The 19,624-nt window shown below is 25.0% G+C and overlaps 1 protein-coding gene across 1 annotated transcript in view; it reads left to right on the top strand.

Annotated features, from left to right (window-relative positions):
- The first annotated feature begins 2,943 nt into the window (after window positions 1–2,943).
- LOC111635427 (nuclear receptor subfamily 2 group E member 1-like) overlaps window positions 2,944–19,624 on the top strand; it is a 36,553-nt gene continuing 19,872 nt past the window's right edge. The window contains exons 1-4 of the mRNA XM_023380390.1: window positions 2,944–2,961; window positions 5,094–5,162; window positions 8,194–8,274; window positions 16,049–16,210. Coding sequence (XP_023236158.1) covers window positions 5,153–5,162; window positions 8,194–8,274; window positions 16,049–16,210 — 253 coding nt within the window. The 5' untranslated portion in view covers window positions 2,944–2,961; window positions 5,094–5,152. The remainder of the gene's footprint in view (window positions 2,962–5,093; window positions 5,163–8,193; window positions 8,275–16,048; window positions 16,211–19,624) is intronic.

Here is a 19,624-nt window from a genome sequence, read left to right on the forward strand (position 1 = left end):
AATCTTAAACCTTGTTGATATTAAAAGGAGAAAAGAAGCAAAGTTGAAACAGTGGTTTTTAAATCATGAAACGTCTTTGAAAAATATACCACGTTGAAATGACAGAAATAATGTTTTAGTTTGTTGAAGTTTAATGAATTTCCATTTTTTTCTTCACTTTAATATTTACTTATCGTGATAGACCTATAGAAATATTTTCACTCAAGCTATAAAAGCATCAACATAAACTAACATTAAAAAGGAAGCAGTTTTTAAAAGTTTTTTAATTCCTATTTCTTAATTATAATATTGTTAAATTGTAAAATATATTTTGAGNTTTTACGTGATTAATTTATTCGGTTCCGGCATTTAACTATTAAGTTTATAGATATACTGTAGCCTAAATTTTTATGTATTTATCACCGTATACCGAATCCAGATCTAAAATTCAAACCAAAAGTTGTACATAATAAAATCAAAAACTTAATCCGTCTTACCTTAGATGAATATGTGTTCATCTAAAATATATACAGTATAATTTTTCTTATCTTTTAAAAATTGACAAAAGCTTCTTTAGTACAACTAATCATATAATACATTTTGTAAATTACAATAATAATTATTTTAATGCTATTTTATTAAGCAAATATTAAGTTTACACTTGACATGAATTCATGCTTAGAATTTGGGATTTCACATTTGATATTTTGAATTTTGTAAACTATATTTTACAATATATTTAATTACCTAAACGGCAAAAGATAATTATATTTATACTCTTAATCCAATTGTTTTCCTACTGAAATAATGTTTTGCTATTCAGAAATATTCAATAAAAGAATATTTATCATATAAGCAGCATCTATAATTTGGATTATTCTTCCTTTGTTGTAAGTTTTAATTATTTATACAGTATATCTGAATATCTATATCTAATCAGATATCCTGAACGTTCAGGATATGATTTTTATATAAATTTCAATTAAAATATTTGTTTACATAAAATTTATTTTTATTTAATCGATAAGTTATATTATTTTATACATAAAATTACATATATAATTAAATAAGAGTTCTAAATAATTAATTAATGATATAACGTGAAATAATATAATCTAAGCTTAAAATGTCTAAGTTAAAATTTAAATATGTTTCTCCATATTCAATAATATAATAATAAAACGATAATATAGTGCACATATATTTTTATTTATTCAATTTAATTTTAATCTTTACTAACCATAACTAATATTAATAATATATCTACTATGGCGCTCTATCTATTATTATAAATTATTATTAAAATACAGAAATAATAGCTTTTGATAAATTCTTTCCATTATAAAATTTTATTTATTGCTTTCTATTTCTTTCCTATTGTAATATTTCGGAGATTTTAATCAAATAGCGTATATATAAGATTATAACAATCGTTTCTCATATATAATCATTTAATCTTACTTATGCTCCTTTCAAAAAATTAAATTTATTAAATAAGCCTTAATTATGTAGGCCAAAAGATCTGCAGTATAATTGTTTATATTGTTTACTTGGGTATTTAAAGATTTTTTTTAAAAAGAAGTGTCCGAAATTCAAAAAAATTAATATAATAAATAGGCCTAAGTTTTAAAAGTTAAATGGTCATCTAGGCTTATATTTTATTGATATAAAATATAAAATATTTGATTTTGAACAAAATTTTATATTTTAATTATGTTTAGATTAATATGATATCAATACTTTAGAGAAAAATGGAAAAATCCACTGTAAAAACGAGGATTTTATTGGGTTCGTGACTATCTACGACCAAAATGATTTAACTGTGTAATACAATATTTCTGAATTGTTTGTTGGTTTGTGGATCCTTTGATCCCATTCAATGGAGAAAATTTTATAAATAAAAAAATATTGCAATTTTTCACACTATTGGAAAATATGGTACTAAAAAATCGTGATATCTTAAGAATATTTACCAATAAAAAAATACATGATTTTGATTTTTTTCTGTATTCAACAACTACAATAACAGCAACAAATAATAGTACGAGGCAAATATATCTTTGAAGGCGGACAGGAGGGATTGGATGCGGAAGACCTCGAAGAACAATTCTAGCAGCATCACGCTATCTAGTATAGAAAACCGCAAGACTTCTAGGCCTGAATGGAAGACAGAAATGCCGTGTAAACAGAAATCGAACTTCCATCTCCATCCTGACACAAGCAACATATAGGAAGACAAACGGAGCTCTGAGACTCTCCCGTCAAATAGCTCAACAAACTGCGGACAGACATCCGGCCACACCTCTTCTTCGACCATCGCCTCATCTGGAGAGTGGCTGATGCCATCCGGCTTCTGGTCTTCGTTTGCTGATGGGACGGGCGATGTCTTAGTAATGACACGTCTTGAGTCCTCCGGCTGTCTAGCTAAGAACGCACCTTGGACTTTCCCAGGGCAACAATTTCCTTAGGGGTCTGTCCAGGTCTTGTCGAGGCCTTCAAATGATCAATCCTTCGCCTACTTTTGTCGACACTTTCCTTCGTCAAGATCCGATAATGAAGCGTCACTTAAGTTTCCCTCCATTTCCTTTATCTTCTCTTTTTTCTTTTATTAACACTAGTGTAGAGGAAGAAGAAGAAGAAGAAAAAAATCAAATAAAATAAAAATAAATAAAATTTCTAACTTTTGAAAATAATTAAATTTTCAATTCAAATTTTTTATATTTGGCATTTTAAAATTATTATTAATTTGCCCGATAAATTTTTATTGATATTAAACAGTTTATTAATACGCAAATCTTAATTATATTAAATCTTAAAATAATTCAAAATTATCACGAATTAAGACTGTTTTATAGCCTAAACTTACATTTAAAAAAAATATAAATTAATAGGCCTACATAATTAATCATCACCTTTGATTTCTTCTATTTGAATGTTAAAGAACAATGAGTTATAATGGAGAATAAACGGACCTGTTTCGTGGTAAGTTCTAAAAAGTTGAATTTATGACCACTAAGAAATTTTAACGACAACTTTTAATTGCTAAATTAAATTATAATTTAATTTGCATTTGTTTACAGTATTATATTTATGCTTTTAATCTCTTACATAATTTTCTAAGCTCAAAAACAATTTCTTAAATGGATTATTTCATATTTAAATTCATACAATTTTTAAAATAATTAAAATTTAGCTTAAATCTAAAACATTTTCACACAGTTAAATATAATCAGAGATAATATTAATCTTAAAAATATATAAAATTTAATACTAATTAAAGAAAGAAATTATAGTTTTAGCTTATTACGTTGAACGTTATCAAATACTACATTTGTTTTTTTAAAAGATTGTTATGTAACGAAATATTTTCTAGATTAAGTAATTAAAGGCACTGTTTATATAAATTATATCATAATTTATGTTATGTCTATAATTAATATAGACTATCTTTGTGATAGAAAAAAATAATAAAACAATAATACCGTAGTATAAAATAATGAACTTTTTCATATATTTTTCGTATTAATTATTAACTTAAAGACATGCGAAGAATCAAATATGTAATAAATTCTATAATTTATAATTATATAGGCTACTATAAGACAAAATAATAATAAATCACAGTTTAATGGTAAATACTAAACTACGAAAAAGTTATCTTTCGGTGAATTTTATGCAGGTTAATTTTTATTTATTTATGAAGTTAAAATAGAGTAGAATTTTATCGAAATTTTAATAAACATATATATAAAAAGTGTATCATTATAGAAAAATTTCAATGTGTTTTTTTATTTGTGACAAGAGTCTATAAATAAAATTTAAAAAATCTGTTTACAAACAGAATTAATAATTGGATTTTAAATATTATGTATTCAATTAACTTAAAAAGTTAAAAATACAAACGAAAAATAATTTTTTCATGCTAATTTTTGATAAAAATATTTACTTGGTTTGTTTATAATAATTATAAATAAAAAATTTAATTAAAATATGTCCATTTATTTATTTATTTTTTATAGTTTCATAAAATTCAATATTCGGGAAAATAAAGTATTATTAAAAGTTGATTACATGATATTATTCCTGGGTATATTGAGAGAATAAATTTTATTGTAATTTATTAGTCAAAAATAGATAGAAGAAACATTTGAATAGGTTGAAGAAAGCTTTAGCAACAAGTCTTTCTAATGCAAACTCATTTTCCTTTAGCAATTTCTTTTTAACTGTAGGTTAGCGCTTACGTCAAGAGCTTTCATTTCATTTAAATTGTAGCATTAAAGATATCTTAGGGTGAGAGATATAGGCGAGGGGCAGAATAAAAAAAACCGCAGTTGCATCACGTTCGGCACTCACGTCCATACGCTAAAGCCTAAGGACTCTCGAAGGATCGCTGTCTCTTAATCTGTCTCGCCCTTTACATTTACTCGTCTCTTTGTTCAGTCCTAAAGTCTTGTGCAAACGCTCTCCCGGAAAATTAATTTTCCTTATATACAGGACGGCTTAATCCATGGCGTGTCGTTTACGACTCGTAATGCCCCGGATAGTGTGTTTGCTTACCACGTGTATCATAAAAACACATCGTCAAAGACAAGAAACTCAAATAATATATTCGTCGGTAATACTTTTGTCCTCTTGTGAAGGACAGAAAAGGATCAAAGAAAGGTGGGAGGAACGAGAGAAGTCGAGGCTGTTTGCGAGCTTTCGCGTCGATTGTACCGAGTGGCGGGCTAAACGCAATGTTGGGATCTGACAGGCAGAGCACATCCAGTGCGCATCCAAGCAACAACGCGATCCCGCCTCACGTCAACCAGCTACCACCTGGTGTTGTTCCCAAACTATTTAATACGCACGATGACATACTGGCCGGAGCATAAAAGGAGCACACTGTAGGAATCGTCAGCCCATTGGTATACAATTTAGCTTCTTAACCAGACGGGCTATGCTCGATTTGCCAAAGGTGCCCGACCACCCCTTAATCCCGGTGTCTGTCCTCTGTCGAAGGTGAGTATCTTTATCTCGTCGATACATATGACTTTCCTCGAAATCTGCGACTACTCGATTTTCGCTTCCGCTACCGATGCCTACTATACTAATGGTGCCAATTGACCTTACAGGCAGTTGAAGTGAGAAATGCCGATCGACTGACGCGTTTTGTAGATATTTGCAGTAGAATATGGAGAAAAGTAAGTTTGCATTCTTGTAATATCAGTTTTTCGAAATGTTTTAAATCTAGTATAATATTCTTATTTACACCTCCCATCAGAAATTGTAACAAAAACTTTATTTATGCGATTTCTCTCAATTCTTTATCATCATATTATTATATATTCATATTTTACTATTTTATTTTCTTGTTTACAAATTATATGCAAAAAGACCAGTCCAAGTTTTTATAGTACTTAGGCCTGAACAAATGTTTAAACAAGTTTTTTACGTTTTTGTGTGTTTAGCCTTAAATTTAAACATTATAAACTTCATTACTTTATTGCCATTTAGGGTTTATTTATGATTACAACATTTACACTTAAATATTTTCAAAAATAAGTTATAAATAAATTCCTTTTGAGATGATTTTTTATATATTATAGGATATACACTTGGAAAGTTATCCAGTAATTTTTTTAAATTGTTTTAATGCAAAAGGCAATTTATTGACTTTATTAACAAAGTCTTATTAACTTTAATAATACATCCTCTAATTTACTTATCAATCGTATGTATTAAATAATAATCCATTTGGACGTTGTTATATTTTATCTCTATTAACTTATGAATGAGGAAACTCGATTTTGAATGCGTGACTAAATGAAAACGAGTTGCTCAAGAACGCAATTTACAAATAAACGTATCTTTTTTGACATAAATTGTGATGATTTGCACTTCTAAATGTTTGTTTTAAGCGCGAATGTCAAGCCTTAATAGATTTAAAGTACTTAGAATATAACACAGGGATTATTTTGAAGGAAAATATTCAGTTTCTGCATAGATAAATTCACCGAAGAATAAAAATCTTTATATAAATAATTTGTTAATCAAATTTTCAAAATTATTATGCGATTAGCATCGACATTGGTCATTAATATTGCGAATTTGTCTCATATTCAGCTTCTTTTTTATCACTCTCTTCCACATAACTTTACAATTTCTTAAATTACGAGACAAATAAAGTAATTAGTGCTAAATTTAAAGAAAAATATACAATAATTAGCACTTCTTAACATGTTGTAACTCTGTTTTTGATGTCAAGTTTACCAGATTGTGAAATGTGTTTATTAATAATACGATTTTAATGGAAAAGTATTTATTCATGCACTTCTGATACCGAAATTATAATTAATTAATTCATTTAATATCATAATATTAACCGCAAGGGGAGAAATAAAAACGGTAAAGCACCCGGAAGACAAAAATCTTATGGGATGAACGGTGAATCTCATTATTTATCTACTTTAGTAACCATCCAAAAGCTCGTCGAAAAACGTGGTTCCTTTCTCACGTCTCTCAGAAACAAAATATCGACATATGACGTCAGGATTATTCGACGGAGTAAGAAAACTGTCTTCATTACTAGTAAGAGTGAGGACATTAAATGGATCGGACACAGTTTGGTGCCGATCAGAACATTCGTGACTAAATTTTAAGTTTATGAAATTCCTGCTTTTAAAGAAACAGCAAAGAAAATCAAATTGTTTCCCAAACTAAAAAAGTAGTTTTAGTGTGAAGAAATGATCTCTTTTGATACTTTTTCCTTTCGTTTCTTTAATCAAATCACGGACTCTGGTATATGTTTTTGTATTCTATGTAAACGAAACAAAATGTATTAACTTACGAGTAAAATGAAAATATTTTATACGCTAACATTAATTTAAAGAAAATGATTGGATAAATCTTTTTCTCAATAAATAATAAATCATCAATTTTACTTTTTTTGCATATTAATTTTATACCCATGCTATTTTTATTTTATGTACTGCATAAATCGATCTGATTAATATTCTCTTTAGTTGATATAAACCGATGAAGCAGATCTACGTAATCAAATCAAATTTTGTTTGTAAAATATAGAAAAATTCCAGTGATTCTAGGTTAATTTAAATTATGAAGCAATTATTGTCTTTATAAAAAATATTTTTAAAATATTAAATTGTACAGTTTGCATCCATAATAATTAATTATCAAAAGTTTGCAAAAAAGATGATTTAGGCTATATTTTAGCATTAAACATTTCTAATGCTTACTTAACTGGTTTAAATATTAAGCATGAGTGTATCATTTTTTCTGTTTATTTTCATTTTGTCTATTTATGCATGAATATTATCAAATTATTATATCAGAACTTGCAATATTATCTTCAAATGACTTAATAACATCTAACATAACATTATATTCCAATTTTCGATCCGATATATTATCAGAACTTTATTATATTTATGATACAATACTGTAGAATGTTTCTTCTCTTCCGATACATCCAGGTAACGTTAGGAAAATGATATTTGAGGAAAGTATTGTAGAAAGTTTTATAGTTTCATCGAGAATAAATTTTGTATTGGCATAAATTTTAATACTTTAGATATTGTAAACAATTACTTTTCTCGATAAACCTTTAAATTATATATCTTTTTTCAATGAAAATATAAGTACCTTAAATGATGATAAATTAACAGTTTGGGTGTTGCACTGAACGCTAATGTATTAAAGTAATTGAAAAATAGATTGATAGGTTAATTTTAATATTTGTAAATCGAATTTGTCCTTTTCTAACTCTTTAATATTGATTTATTGATACGGATCTAATGATACTCTTCATCTTCTTTTATTAATATGGACCCGAATTAACAATTTAAACATCATTACTCTCCGAATAGATAAATCATTTTATCCATTCGGCGAATATATCAAACTAAACATCCAAACAAGTTTTCGATAATTTATATCAAAAATTTAATTTTTTTAAAGAATTTATAAATTATTCTACAGTTTATGTCTTTATTATTTGTTTTTCGCATTGATAATATGATAAGAAGTTAGAAAATTTTACATTTAAGCATATGATTAGATGTTTTAATTGTAGTAAAGTAATTTAGATAATTGAGAAGTAAAATCTGAAACTGTGCTTATGTTTAGATTAAAATATGCTTTAATTTTGTATAAATTAAAACTAATTATTTACTGGAACGTTCTGTTTGTTTCTGTCTTTTTGGTTGTGGCCAGAGGACCGACTGTTAGACATTCCATGCAGAGTCTGCGGAGATAGAAGTTCTGGTAAACATTACGGTATCTACAGTTGTGACGGTGAGTATCGTTTTTCTGTTCTTCCCTTGTGAGTAGTCGTATCTATCTATCTATCTATCTATATATATATATAAATATATAGCCTACATACTAAATATATGCGCTATATATAAATAATTGTTTTAAAAACTTTAATAGGTGCTGTACATCTAAATTAAGTTATTATTATTATTATATATATAGTAAGCAAATTAATGATAAAACTAAATCAAAATTTTATTAATTAAATAGATAAAATGAATATTATATTAAAATTCTATGAATTTGGCATAAACTTGTAATTTGTAATAATTTCAATTTATTTGTATACTGTATTTAAATATTAAATGTATATTATAATGCAAGTAATGTTGTAAAATTCTTTATTAGTCTATATTTACATGATACTGAAATTTCAAATTTTGATCGTAGAGTACAAATAGCAAATGTATTTAGCATGTAAATTACCCGTGACTATAAATTTATACGAAAAAAAAAATAAAATAAAATGCACAATAACAAATTTCTTAGCTTAAAATTTTATAATTATTAAACTACTTTTTATTGTATAAATCGTACAATTCTTGTTATAAAAGTAAGCAATTACTTTTAATGGCTCTTCATTATTACCATTAGTTACAATGAACAGATAACGCATCTTTTTTAATGTAAAAACTTAAATATCTAATTTACACAAACCTTTTTTTTAACATAGGAAATTAAAATTTATAATATTAATCGTTAATTATAACTAATTAATACGTATTTATATCTATGTATTAATAGAAAATGCATAGTTTAAACATACCATTTGAAAGTGTTACAGAATCGACTTTTGTTTGCCGCTAACTTAAAATAATTTTTAATTACATATCCGTACACTTAATTGATAGGATTAAATTAAGCTTTTCCATGTTTGATATAAAACGTAAAAATGTAACATTAGATAATGTATCAATTTTGCATATTAATTAATTTGGATTTATCTTAAAAATTTCTGGCTCAAGCGACGAAATGATTAAGCTTAAAGACTAAGGAAATTCGCATCATGTAAAAACTTTTGTTAATTATAGGTCTATTTATTTTACAAATTACTTCCATTCTCACTACTTAATATGCATAGAATCAATTTACTTTTTCGAAAATTGATTTTGTTAAGAAAAGTACTCCAAGAAAAATCAAAATATGATTATAGAAGGAATCAGAACGGCTATGCGTAAGCCTGAATTCCGGATCATGAAAATTCCATATTTCAAATAATTATTAAACATTGTATTAGTTTCTTTATTCTAAAAAAGATTTATTGAATTTTTTTTATCTGTTGCTCACGTAAAAAGTTTGATGTTTCCCTTATATAAATAATAATTTTTTAAAATAATTGTTCCAGAAAACAGTTTTCTTTTAAATTCAATGTTTTGTTGGATAAAGTGTTGAAATTTCTGTAATCTAATACACAGATTTAGCATAAAATGTATAAATTTTAGCTTAGAAATTCCATGAAAAGAAATAAAGTCAATACAAATGAAGGAAATAATTTTGACTTCGTAAAAATCTCGTTAAAATCAGGAGGAATTTCTCAGTACTTAAATACTTTCATTATTTAAGCCGAAATCTAAAATATATAATCAATTCTAAATGGAAATAGAATCTACATAATATATTTCATATATTAACCTCATTTGTTTCATTGTAAAAATTCACGTTTTTGTAGAAAGTTTTGGGAGGCCATAATTTATAGTTTATATATAAAGATATAGGTGTAAGAAATAAATTAAACTTAGGCCTACAACATTAATAAGTCAACGTGTTATTTACCGAAAGTATTATTGTGTAGGCTAATTAGTAGATATTTTTTGTCTCATACGGTACTTTAATTTATTCTATAAAGAAGTAAGTACTTCATTTTACGGAATGAACTGAACTACCGGTGTTTCGAATATTTTATAAATGGTTAATATTTTAATTATACATTAAACATATTGAAAGAGATATAAATAAAATTGATGCTGATTTAAGGCCTTCATGAAATTCTAAGATCGCTTTTTTTCCATTAAAATATTTGGAGGCGAATTATCAAATATTGCAGCGATAAAAATAAATAAACAAATATAAAAATTTATTTTTATAACTTTGCAAGTATCAATGCGAAATTAAATTTTTACAATTATTATCTTGTGATGCAATTAAACTAAGAAAATTGATTAGACAATTGAATTGGCCTCTAATGAATAAAATGTAAGAGATGACAGACAATTGATTGACTATTGATAATTTATCAAATGACTACATTCGTGCGTGATTCCAAATGTCAAAATCATGCTACATGTATGGTTGTTGCTATCCATTAAGGAAGTTTGCAGCCAAGCCTAGCAACCTAATCTAATATAAGCCCTAATAGAATATATTTCTGTATTTAATAGAGATTTGATTACTATTTATGATTGTAAAATTGTATAAATTATATTCGACTGCCATGTAATCAAATAATATTAAATTCACTACACAGATCTACAGAAATGTTCTGCAAAAATTCATATTCTACAATGTTCTTTTCGTCTTTTTTTTCATGTTTTTTTTTTCTTTACTTACTGATTTTGAATAAAGGTCGCTTTTCGAAATTTAAAGATCGTTATTTAAATATTGTTGAAAAATAGAAAGATTTTGTTATTTTTTCAGCATGTAATTTGCTTATAAATATTGATACTGAATTTTTTTCGGCATCATTTTAATTAAGAGGCATAGAAAAGTTTACATTTCTAAACTTGCATATCAATTTCTATAATATTGTACTGTATACAATTTAATTAAAGCTTGCGACCGCTTGAAATTTTTTGCAATTAAAGCTTTATCACGAATTCAAGTCAAAATTATTATATAATTAATTATAATTTTGTTAATAAGTTATTTTTAACTTATTAGACTAGTCTTAAATGAGCGATTAATGTCGTTGTTTAGACAACTTTATTACGGTTTTTAAGGAACAAACAACTTGCGATAACTTACGAAAAGTGAAAAAAAATCTGCTTATTTTTTAAGACAGTCTTCAAGTGGAGAATATGATTCGTGATATTGGAATTCAATTTGAAAGAATTTAAGAAAATTCTGCAAATTTGCATAATTTTTTAAAAGCAGAACAATATTTAATTTGATAAATAAATTATCCTTCCTTTTTTAACAAATTTGTACAGTACGATATCATCGATTCCGACTTGCTTTATAACTTAATAGTTTCGAAAATCAAATAATTCTGTCTCTATTTATAAGTATGAAATGCGTATTTTTGTACGAATTAAATAAAATTTGTTAAAAGTTTCAAAAATTTATTGATTGTTATATGTATATATTATCAATTATACAGTACCAATGCAAATTTATGAAAGATAAGAATAAGAAATGTCGAAGACCACTACATTAATATTTTATAATTTAATTTGTAATATCAATGTTTTATAAAAGTTAGCACATTTTATAGTAGTTTATTATGATGAGATTATATAAATATAATATTTCTGGTTGTATAAAGCAATTTAAAAAAATATTTAAGCATAGCGCAATTTTTGAAATGAATTTTATAATGAAATATCATCTAGCATCTATTATTTAATAATAGCAAATATAGCATTTAATACTTATCTAGCAGCAGAATATGAATCTAAAATGTTTTCATTTCAGAGCATTACAGGTATGTACTGTATTGTACTGTACAATATCTGTATGCATAATAACTCTTAAAAATGTGCAAAATTCAATTTTTTATGCGTACTGATTAATATATTTATTATATTTGTCACGGCTCTTATTGTAATATCTTTGCAAAATATTGTTGCTATTGTTTGTTTGAGTTTTATATTTTACTCCATCATTTAATTTAGTGCCAGCACGACCCTTGTAGCTTTTGCGCTAAAATATTATACAAACCAACCGCCATACTGATTAAATCGCAACTCAAGTTTGACTTAAAGTGATCTTTTGTCTTCTTCAATCAAGTAAACAATACTGAATCGTCAATCAATAGCTTATTGATCTCAAATGGGATATCGCCAAATTTTCCTATTATAATGTTTAAAGTATATATTAAAATTTATGTAGTTAATTGTATAAATATTGATTATACCAGATATAAGCAATAAGTTAAAATATGTATATTATGTAACACATTGAAAATATTTTAAATGTTATTACTTGAAAAAATTATATCAAACACCGTCGTGAGACAGCCTAATTTTACTCTTCTGATGATGCTATTTTCACTCTTATTCTCTTCTAACAGTATTTATATTTTAAATATATTCTTATACTAATCTACAAGAAATTATCATAAAAATATAAGGCAACAAATTTACTTGATATTAAATACAAAATTTACACGTAAATTGTCTTGATCAATGATTAGATATTTATGCAAAATTGACTGTATAAAAATGTAATTAGAATATAAATGTTATACCAGTTAATTAGTCTTTATTTTATAGATTAATATAGTAAATTTTAATCTACAAATTATGCAATATCCTTTGATTTACAGTTAATACGATAAATTATATATTTACAAAAATAATATATTAATATAAGCTTATTTTTAGATGTTTACTTTTTCGGATTATTGTTTTAACAATAACAGAACATTATATTTTTATACATGCATTATATTTATGACTTGGATTACTTCAATAAGCTATACGGCGTTTGCAGTCGTTTAAATATGGCATCAGAGATGAGAACGATTCCTAAAGATAGAATTCAATAAATTCTTAAAAATTATTTGTAATAGTTATAACAGGATAAGAAATTTAAATATTTTTACAGAATTAAAAGGTATCCGGATATATTACAAATCGAACATTGCTAGTATCGATTTAATAATGATAAAAACAAATCTTTTAATTGTACAGTATTTGAGAAATACCACGCATAACAAGCATTAATGATATTTATGCAGTTTTAGAATTTCGTTCTTCATACAGCCTATACGCGAGCATTAATAAATTACAAAACGATAAACAAATGTGATAATTTATAAAATGATTACTGTATATTATACGCTATAAAATCGATTATAATTATATAGGTTCATTACTTAGATCTATTTATATTAAAATTTTAGTAAAGTTCCTTTCTTTAAACTGTAAAAGTTTTTTTATTTTATTTATAAATACATTTCTGATAAAAATTTTAATTCTATTAAGTTAATATATTTTACACGTGAAACTTAAGTTCAACTAAATCTTTTAGACTAATATATTTTAATATAACCAAATGATAAAATTATAGAAAATATTTGAAAGAAAACTTTAATTGCTTAATTTAATGGTAATTTATTAATAATAAAAAACATTTTACGTGATTAATTTATTCGGTTCCGGCATTTAACTATTAAGTTTATAGATATACTGTAGCCTAAATTTTTATGTATTTATCACCGTATACCGAATCCAGATCTAAAATTCAAACCAAAAGTTGTACATAATAAAATCAAAAACTTAATCCGTCTTACCTTAGATGAATATGTGTTCATCTAAAATATATACAGTATAATTTTTCTTATCTTTTAAAAATTGACAAAAGCTTCTTTAGTACAACTAATCATATAATACATTTTGTAAATTACAATAATAATTATTTTAATGCTATTTTATTAAGCAAATATTAAGTTTACACTTGACATGAATTCATGCTTAGAATTTGGGATTTCACATTTGATATTTTGAATTTTGTAAACTATATTTTACAATATATTTAATTACCTAAACGGCAAAAGATAATTATATTTATACTCTTAATCCAATTGTTTTCCTACTGAAATAATGTTTTGCTATTCAGAAATATTCAATAAAAGAATATTTATCATATAAGCAGCATCTATAATTTGGATTATTCTTCCTTTGTTGTAAGTTTTAATTATTTATACAGTATATCTGAATATCTATATCTAATCAGATATCCTGAACGTTCAGGATATGATTTTTATATAAATTTCAATTAAAATATTTGTTTACATAAAATTTATTTTTATTTAATCGATAAGTTATATTATTTTATACATAAAATTACATATATAATTAAATAAGAGTTCTAAATAATTAATTAATGATATAACGTGAAATAATATAATCTAAGCTTAAAATGTCTAAGTTAAAATTTAAATATGTTTCTCCATATTCAATAATATAATAATAAAACGATAATATAGTGCACATATATTTTTATTTATTCAATTTAATTTTAATCTTTACTAACCATAACTAATATTAATAATATATCTACTATGGCGCTCTATCTATTATTATAAATTATTATTAAAATACAGAAATAATAGCTTTTGATAAATTCTTTCCATTATAAAATTTTATTTATTGCTTTCTATTTCTTTCCTATTGTAATATTTCGGAGATTTTAATCAAATAGCGTATATATAAGATTATAACAATCGTTTCTCATATATAATCATTTAATCTTACTTATGCTCCTTTCAAAAAATTAAATTTATTAAATAAGCCTTAATTATGTAGGCCAAAAGATCTGCAGTATAATTGTTTATATTGTTTACTTGGGTATTTAAAGATTTTTTTTAAAAAGAAGTGTCCGAAATTCAAAAAAATTAATATAATAAATAGGCCTAAGTTTTAAAAGTTAAATGGTCATCTAGGCTTATATTTTATTGATATAAAATATAAAATATTTGATTTTGAACAAAATTTTATATTTTAATTATGTTTAGATTAATATGATATCAATACTTTAGAGAAAAATGGAAAAATCCACTGTAAAAACGAGGATTTTATTGGGTTCGTGACTATCTACGACCAAAATGATTTAACTGTGTAATACAATATTTCTGAATTGTTTGTTGGTTTGTGGATCCTTTGATCCCATTCAATGGAGAAAATTTTATAAATAAAAATCTTTTTTTTAACCGAGTAAAACCGAATAGAGTATTATTTTCGAAAATTTAAGATACCGATTTTAAAATAACTAGTTCAATACAATATACAAGTATTTACTGTATTTGAATATTCGATAAATCAAAATAAATATATATATTAACTGACAATAAAACCTACATCAAGAATATATTTTAAAATAATAATTATTACTTCTTCCGAATATAATATAAATATTAATTGCCATTAACGAGAGATATAATAGGAAATTGTTGAATAATTCTTGAAATAAAGTGACATAAATCGAACTTATTGTTCAAAAAAAACATATTCTGCATGTAAGAATCTTGTTAATTTAAGTAAAAAGCGATAAAAAAATACTCCAGGATCATCAATTGCCATAAATGATAGAGTTTGATAAGCGCATACTTCAATGTAACAACAAGAACTGACGAAATACTCTAGATTTTGTGAACTAAAAAATTCATTAAAAAAATTCTTTTTGATTTTTTTTTCTATTTTTTCCATCTCACTTATCTTCCACCCTTTTATTTATTATGGATTTTTGGCTTCTCGGATTTTAATGTCTTTTAGAAATATTGGAATGGCCCCTTCTCTTTTCTTTATCCGCCACAATTAACTCTTGATTACACTGTTAACTTGGATCGGCAGCTGTATACGAGATGACATTCTCCCACTTACAGAAGGTTTCATCCGACAGACATATTATTAAACTTTTCTAGACTCTATTAAATTAAATTATAATTAAAAATATTGATGGACAAAAATTATAAATTCATCTACAAATTTTTTCCTTCCTTTCCTATCGTTTTATCGCGATATTTTATGCTATCTAACATATGTTATTTTAATTAATACTTACGTCATTTATTAATGGCAGATGTTATTCATAGGCTGTTCTGGTTTCTTCAAGCGCAGCATACACAGAAACAGAGTATATACCTGTAAAGCTCAGGGTGATTTAAAGGGCAAATGTCCTATCGACAAGACTCATAGGAACCAATGTAGGGCTTGTCGCCTAAAGAAGTGCTTCGAAGCTTGCATGAATAAAGAGGGTAAAAATTGCCTTTATTTAGTATTTAAATCCATATTATCTAAAGAATATTTAACTTTTTTTTTTAATAATTAACTGAATGCAGAAGAGAATTTTATTTTATAAATTAATTTTATATGATATTTTAAAAATACTTCTGTATAAATTATATTTATTAACGTGTGTGTNTAATTATAACTAATTAATACGTATTTATATCTATGTATTAATAGAAAATGCATAGTTTAAACATACCATTTGAAAGTGTTACAGAATCGACTTTTGTTTGCCGCTAACTTAAAATAATTTTTAATTACATATCCGTACACTTAATTGATAGGATTAAATTAAGCTTTTCCATGTTTGATATAAAACGTAAAAATGTAACATTAGATAATGTATCAATTTTGCATATTAATTAATTTGGATTTATCTTAAAAATTTCTGGCTCAAGCGACGAAATGATTAAGCTTAAAGACTAAGGAAATTCGCATCATGTAAAAACTTTTGTTAATTATAGGTCTATTTATTTTACAAATTACTTCCATTCTCACTACTTAATATGCATAGAATCAATTTACTTTTTCGAAAATTGATTTTGTTAAGAAAAGTACTCCAAGAAAAATCAAAATATGATTATAGAAGGAATCAGAACGGCTATGCGTAAGCCTGAATTCCGGATCATGAAAATTCCATATTTCAAATAATTATTAAACATTGTATTAGTTTCTTTATTCTAAAAAAGATTTATTGAATTTTTTTTATCTGTTGCTCACGTAAAAAGTTTGATGTTTCCCTTATATAAATAATAATTTTTTAAAATAATTGTTCCAGAAAACAGTTTTCTTTTAAATTCAATGTTTTGTTGGATAAAGTGTTGAAATTTCTGTAATCTAATACACAGATTTAGCATAAAATGTATAAATTTTAGCTTAGAAATTCCATGAAAAGAAATAAAGTCAATACAAATGAAGGAAATAATTTTGACTTCGTAAAAATCTCGTTAAAATCAGGAGGAATTTCTCAGTACTTAAATACTTTCATTATTTAAGCCGAAATCTAAAATATATAATCAATTCTAAATGGAAATAGAATCTACATAATATATTTCATATATTAACCTCATTTGTTTCATTGTAAAAATTCACGTTTTTGTAGAAAGTTTTGGGAGGCCATAATTTATAGTTTATATATAAAGATATAGGTGTAAGAAATAAATTAAACTTAGGCCTACAACATTAATAAGTCAACGTGTTATTTACCGAAAGTATTATTGTGTAGGCTAATTAGTAGATATTTTTTGTCTCATACGGTACTTTAATTTATTCTATAAAGAAGTAAGTACTTCATTTTACGGAATGAACTGAACTACCGGTGTTTCGAATATTTTATAAATGGTTAATATTTTAATTATACATTAAACATATTGAAAGAGATATAAATAAAATTGATGCTGATTTAAGGCCTTCATGAAATTCTAAGATCGCTTTTTTTCCATTAAAATATTTGGAGGCGAATTATCAAATATTGCAGCGATAAAAATAAATAAACAAATATAAAAATTTATTTTTATAACTTTGCAAGTATCAATGCGAAATTAAATTTTTACAATTATTATCTTGTGATGCAATTAAACTAAGAAAATTGATTAGACAATTGAATTGGCCTCTAATGAATAAAATGTAAGAGATGACAGACAATTGATTGACTATTGATAATTTATCAAATGACTACATTCGTGCGTGATTCCAAATGTCAAAATCATGCTACATGTATGGTTGTTGCTATCCATTAAGGAAGTTTGCAGCCAAGCCTAGCAACCTAATCTAATATAAGCCCTAATAGAATATATTTCTGTATTTAATAGAGATTTGATTACTATTTATGATTGTAAAATTGTATAAATTATATTCGACTGCCATGTAATCAAATAATATTAAATTCACTACACAGATCTACAGAAATGTTCTGCAAAAATTCATATTCTACAATGTTCTTTTCGTCTTTTTTTTCATGTTTTTTTTTTCTTTACTTACTGATTTTGAATAAAGGTCGCTTTTCGAAATTTAAAGATCGTTATTTAAATATTGTTGAAAAATAGAAAGATTTTGTTATTTTTTCAGCATGTAATTTGCTTATAAATATTGATACTGAATTTTTTTCGGCATCATTTTAATTAAGAGGCATAGAAAAGTTTACATTTCTAAACTTGCATATCAATTTCTATAATATTGTACTGTATACAATTTAATTAAAGCTTGCGACCGCTTGAAATTTTTTGCAATTAAAGCTTTATCACGAATTCAAGTCAAAATTATTATATAATTAATTATAATTTTGTTAATAAGTTATTTTTAACTTATTAGACTAGTCTTAAATGAGCGATTAATGTCGTTGTTTAGACAACTTTATTACGGTTTTTAAGGAACAAACAACTTGCGATAACTTACGAAAAGTGAAAAAAAATCTGCTTATTTTTTAAGACAGTCTTCAAGTGGAGAATATGATTCGTGATATTGGAATTCAATTTGAAAGAATTTAAGAAAATTCTGCAAATTTGCATAATTTTTTAAAAGCAGAACAATATTTAATTTGATAAATAAATTATCCTTCCTTTTTTAACAAATTTGTACAGTACGATATCATCGATTCCGACTTGCTTTATAACTTAATAGTTTCGAAAATCAAATAATTCTGTCTCTATTTATAAGTATGAAATGCGTATTTTTGTACGAATTAAATAAAATTTGTTAAAAGTTTCAAAAATTTATTGATTGTTATATGTATATATTATCAATTATACAGTACCAATGCAAATTTATGAAAGATAAGAATAAGAAATGTCGAAGACCACTACATTAATATTTTATAATTTAATTTGTAATATCAATGTTTTATAAAAGTTAGCACATTTTATAGTAGTTTATTATGATGAGATTATATAAATATAATATTTCTGGTTGTATAAAGCAATTTAAAAAAATATTTAAGCATAGCGCAATTTTTGAAATGAATTTTATAATGAAATATCATCTAGCATCTATTATTTAATAATAGCAAATATAGCATTTAATACTTATCTAGCAGCAGAATATGAATCTAAAATGTTTTCATTTCAGAGCATTACAGGTATGTACTGTATTGTACTGTACAATATCTGTATGCATAATAACTCTTAAAAATGTGCAAAATTCAATTTTTTATGCGTACTGATTAATATATTTATTATATTTGTCACGGCTCTTATTGTAATATCTTTGCAAAATATTGTTGCTATTGTTTGTTTGAGTTTTATATTTTACTCCATCATTTAATTTAGTGCCAGCACGACCCTTGTAGCTTTTGCGCTAAAATATTATACAAACCAACCGCCATACTGATTAAATCGCAACTCAAGTTTGACTTAAAGTGATCTTTTGTCTTCTTCAATCAAGTA

Source organism: Centruroides sculpturatus, unplaced genomic scaffold (assembly GCF_000671375.1).
Source record: "Centruroides sculpturatus isolate CEXI.00-Female unplaced genomic scaffold, Cexi_2.0 scaffold122, whole genome shotgun sequence".
NCBI classification, from domain to species: domain Eukaryota; kingdom Metazoa; phylum Arthropoda; class Arachnida; order Scorpiones; family Buthidae; genus Centruroides; species Centruroides sculpturatus.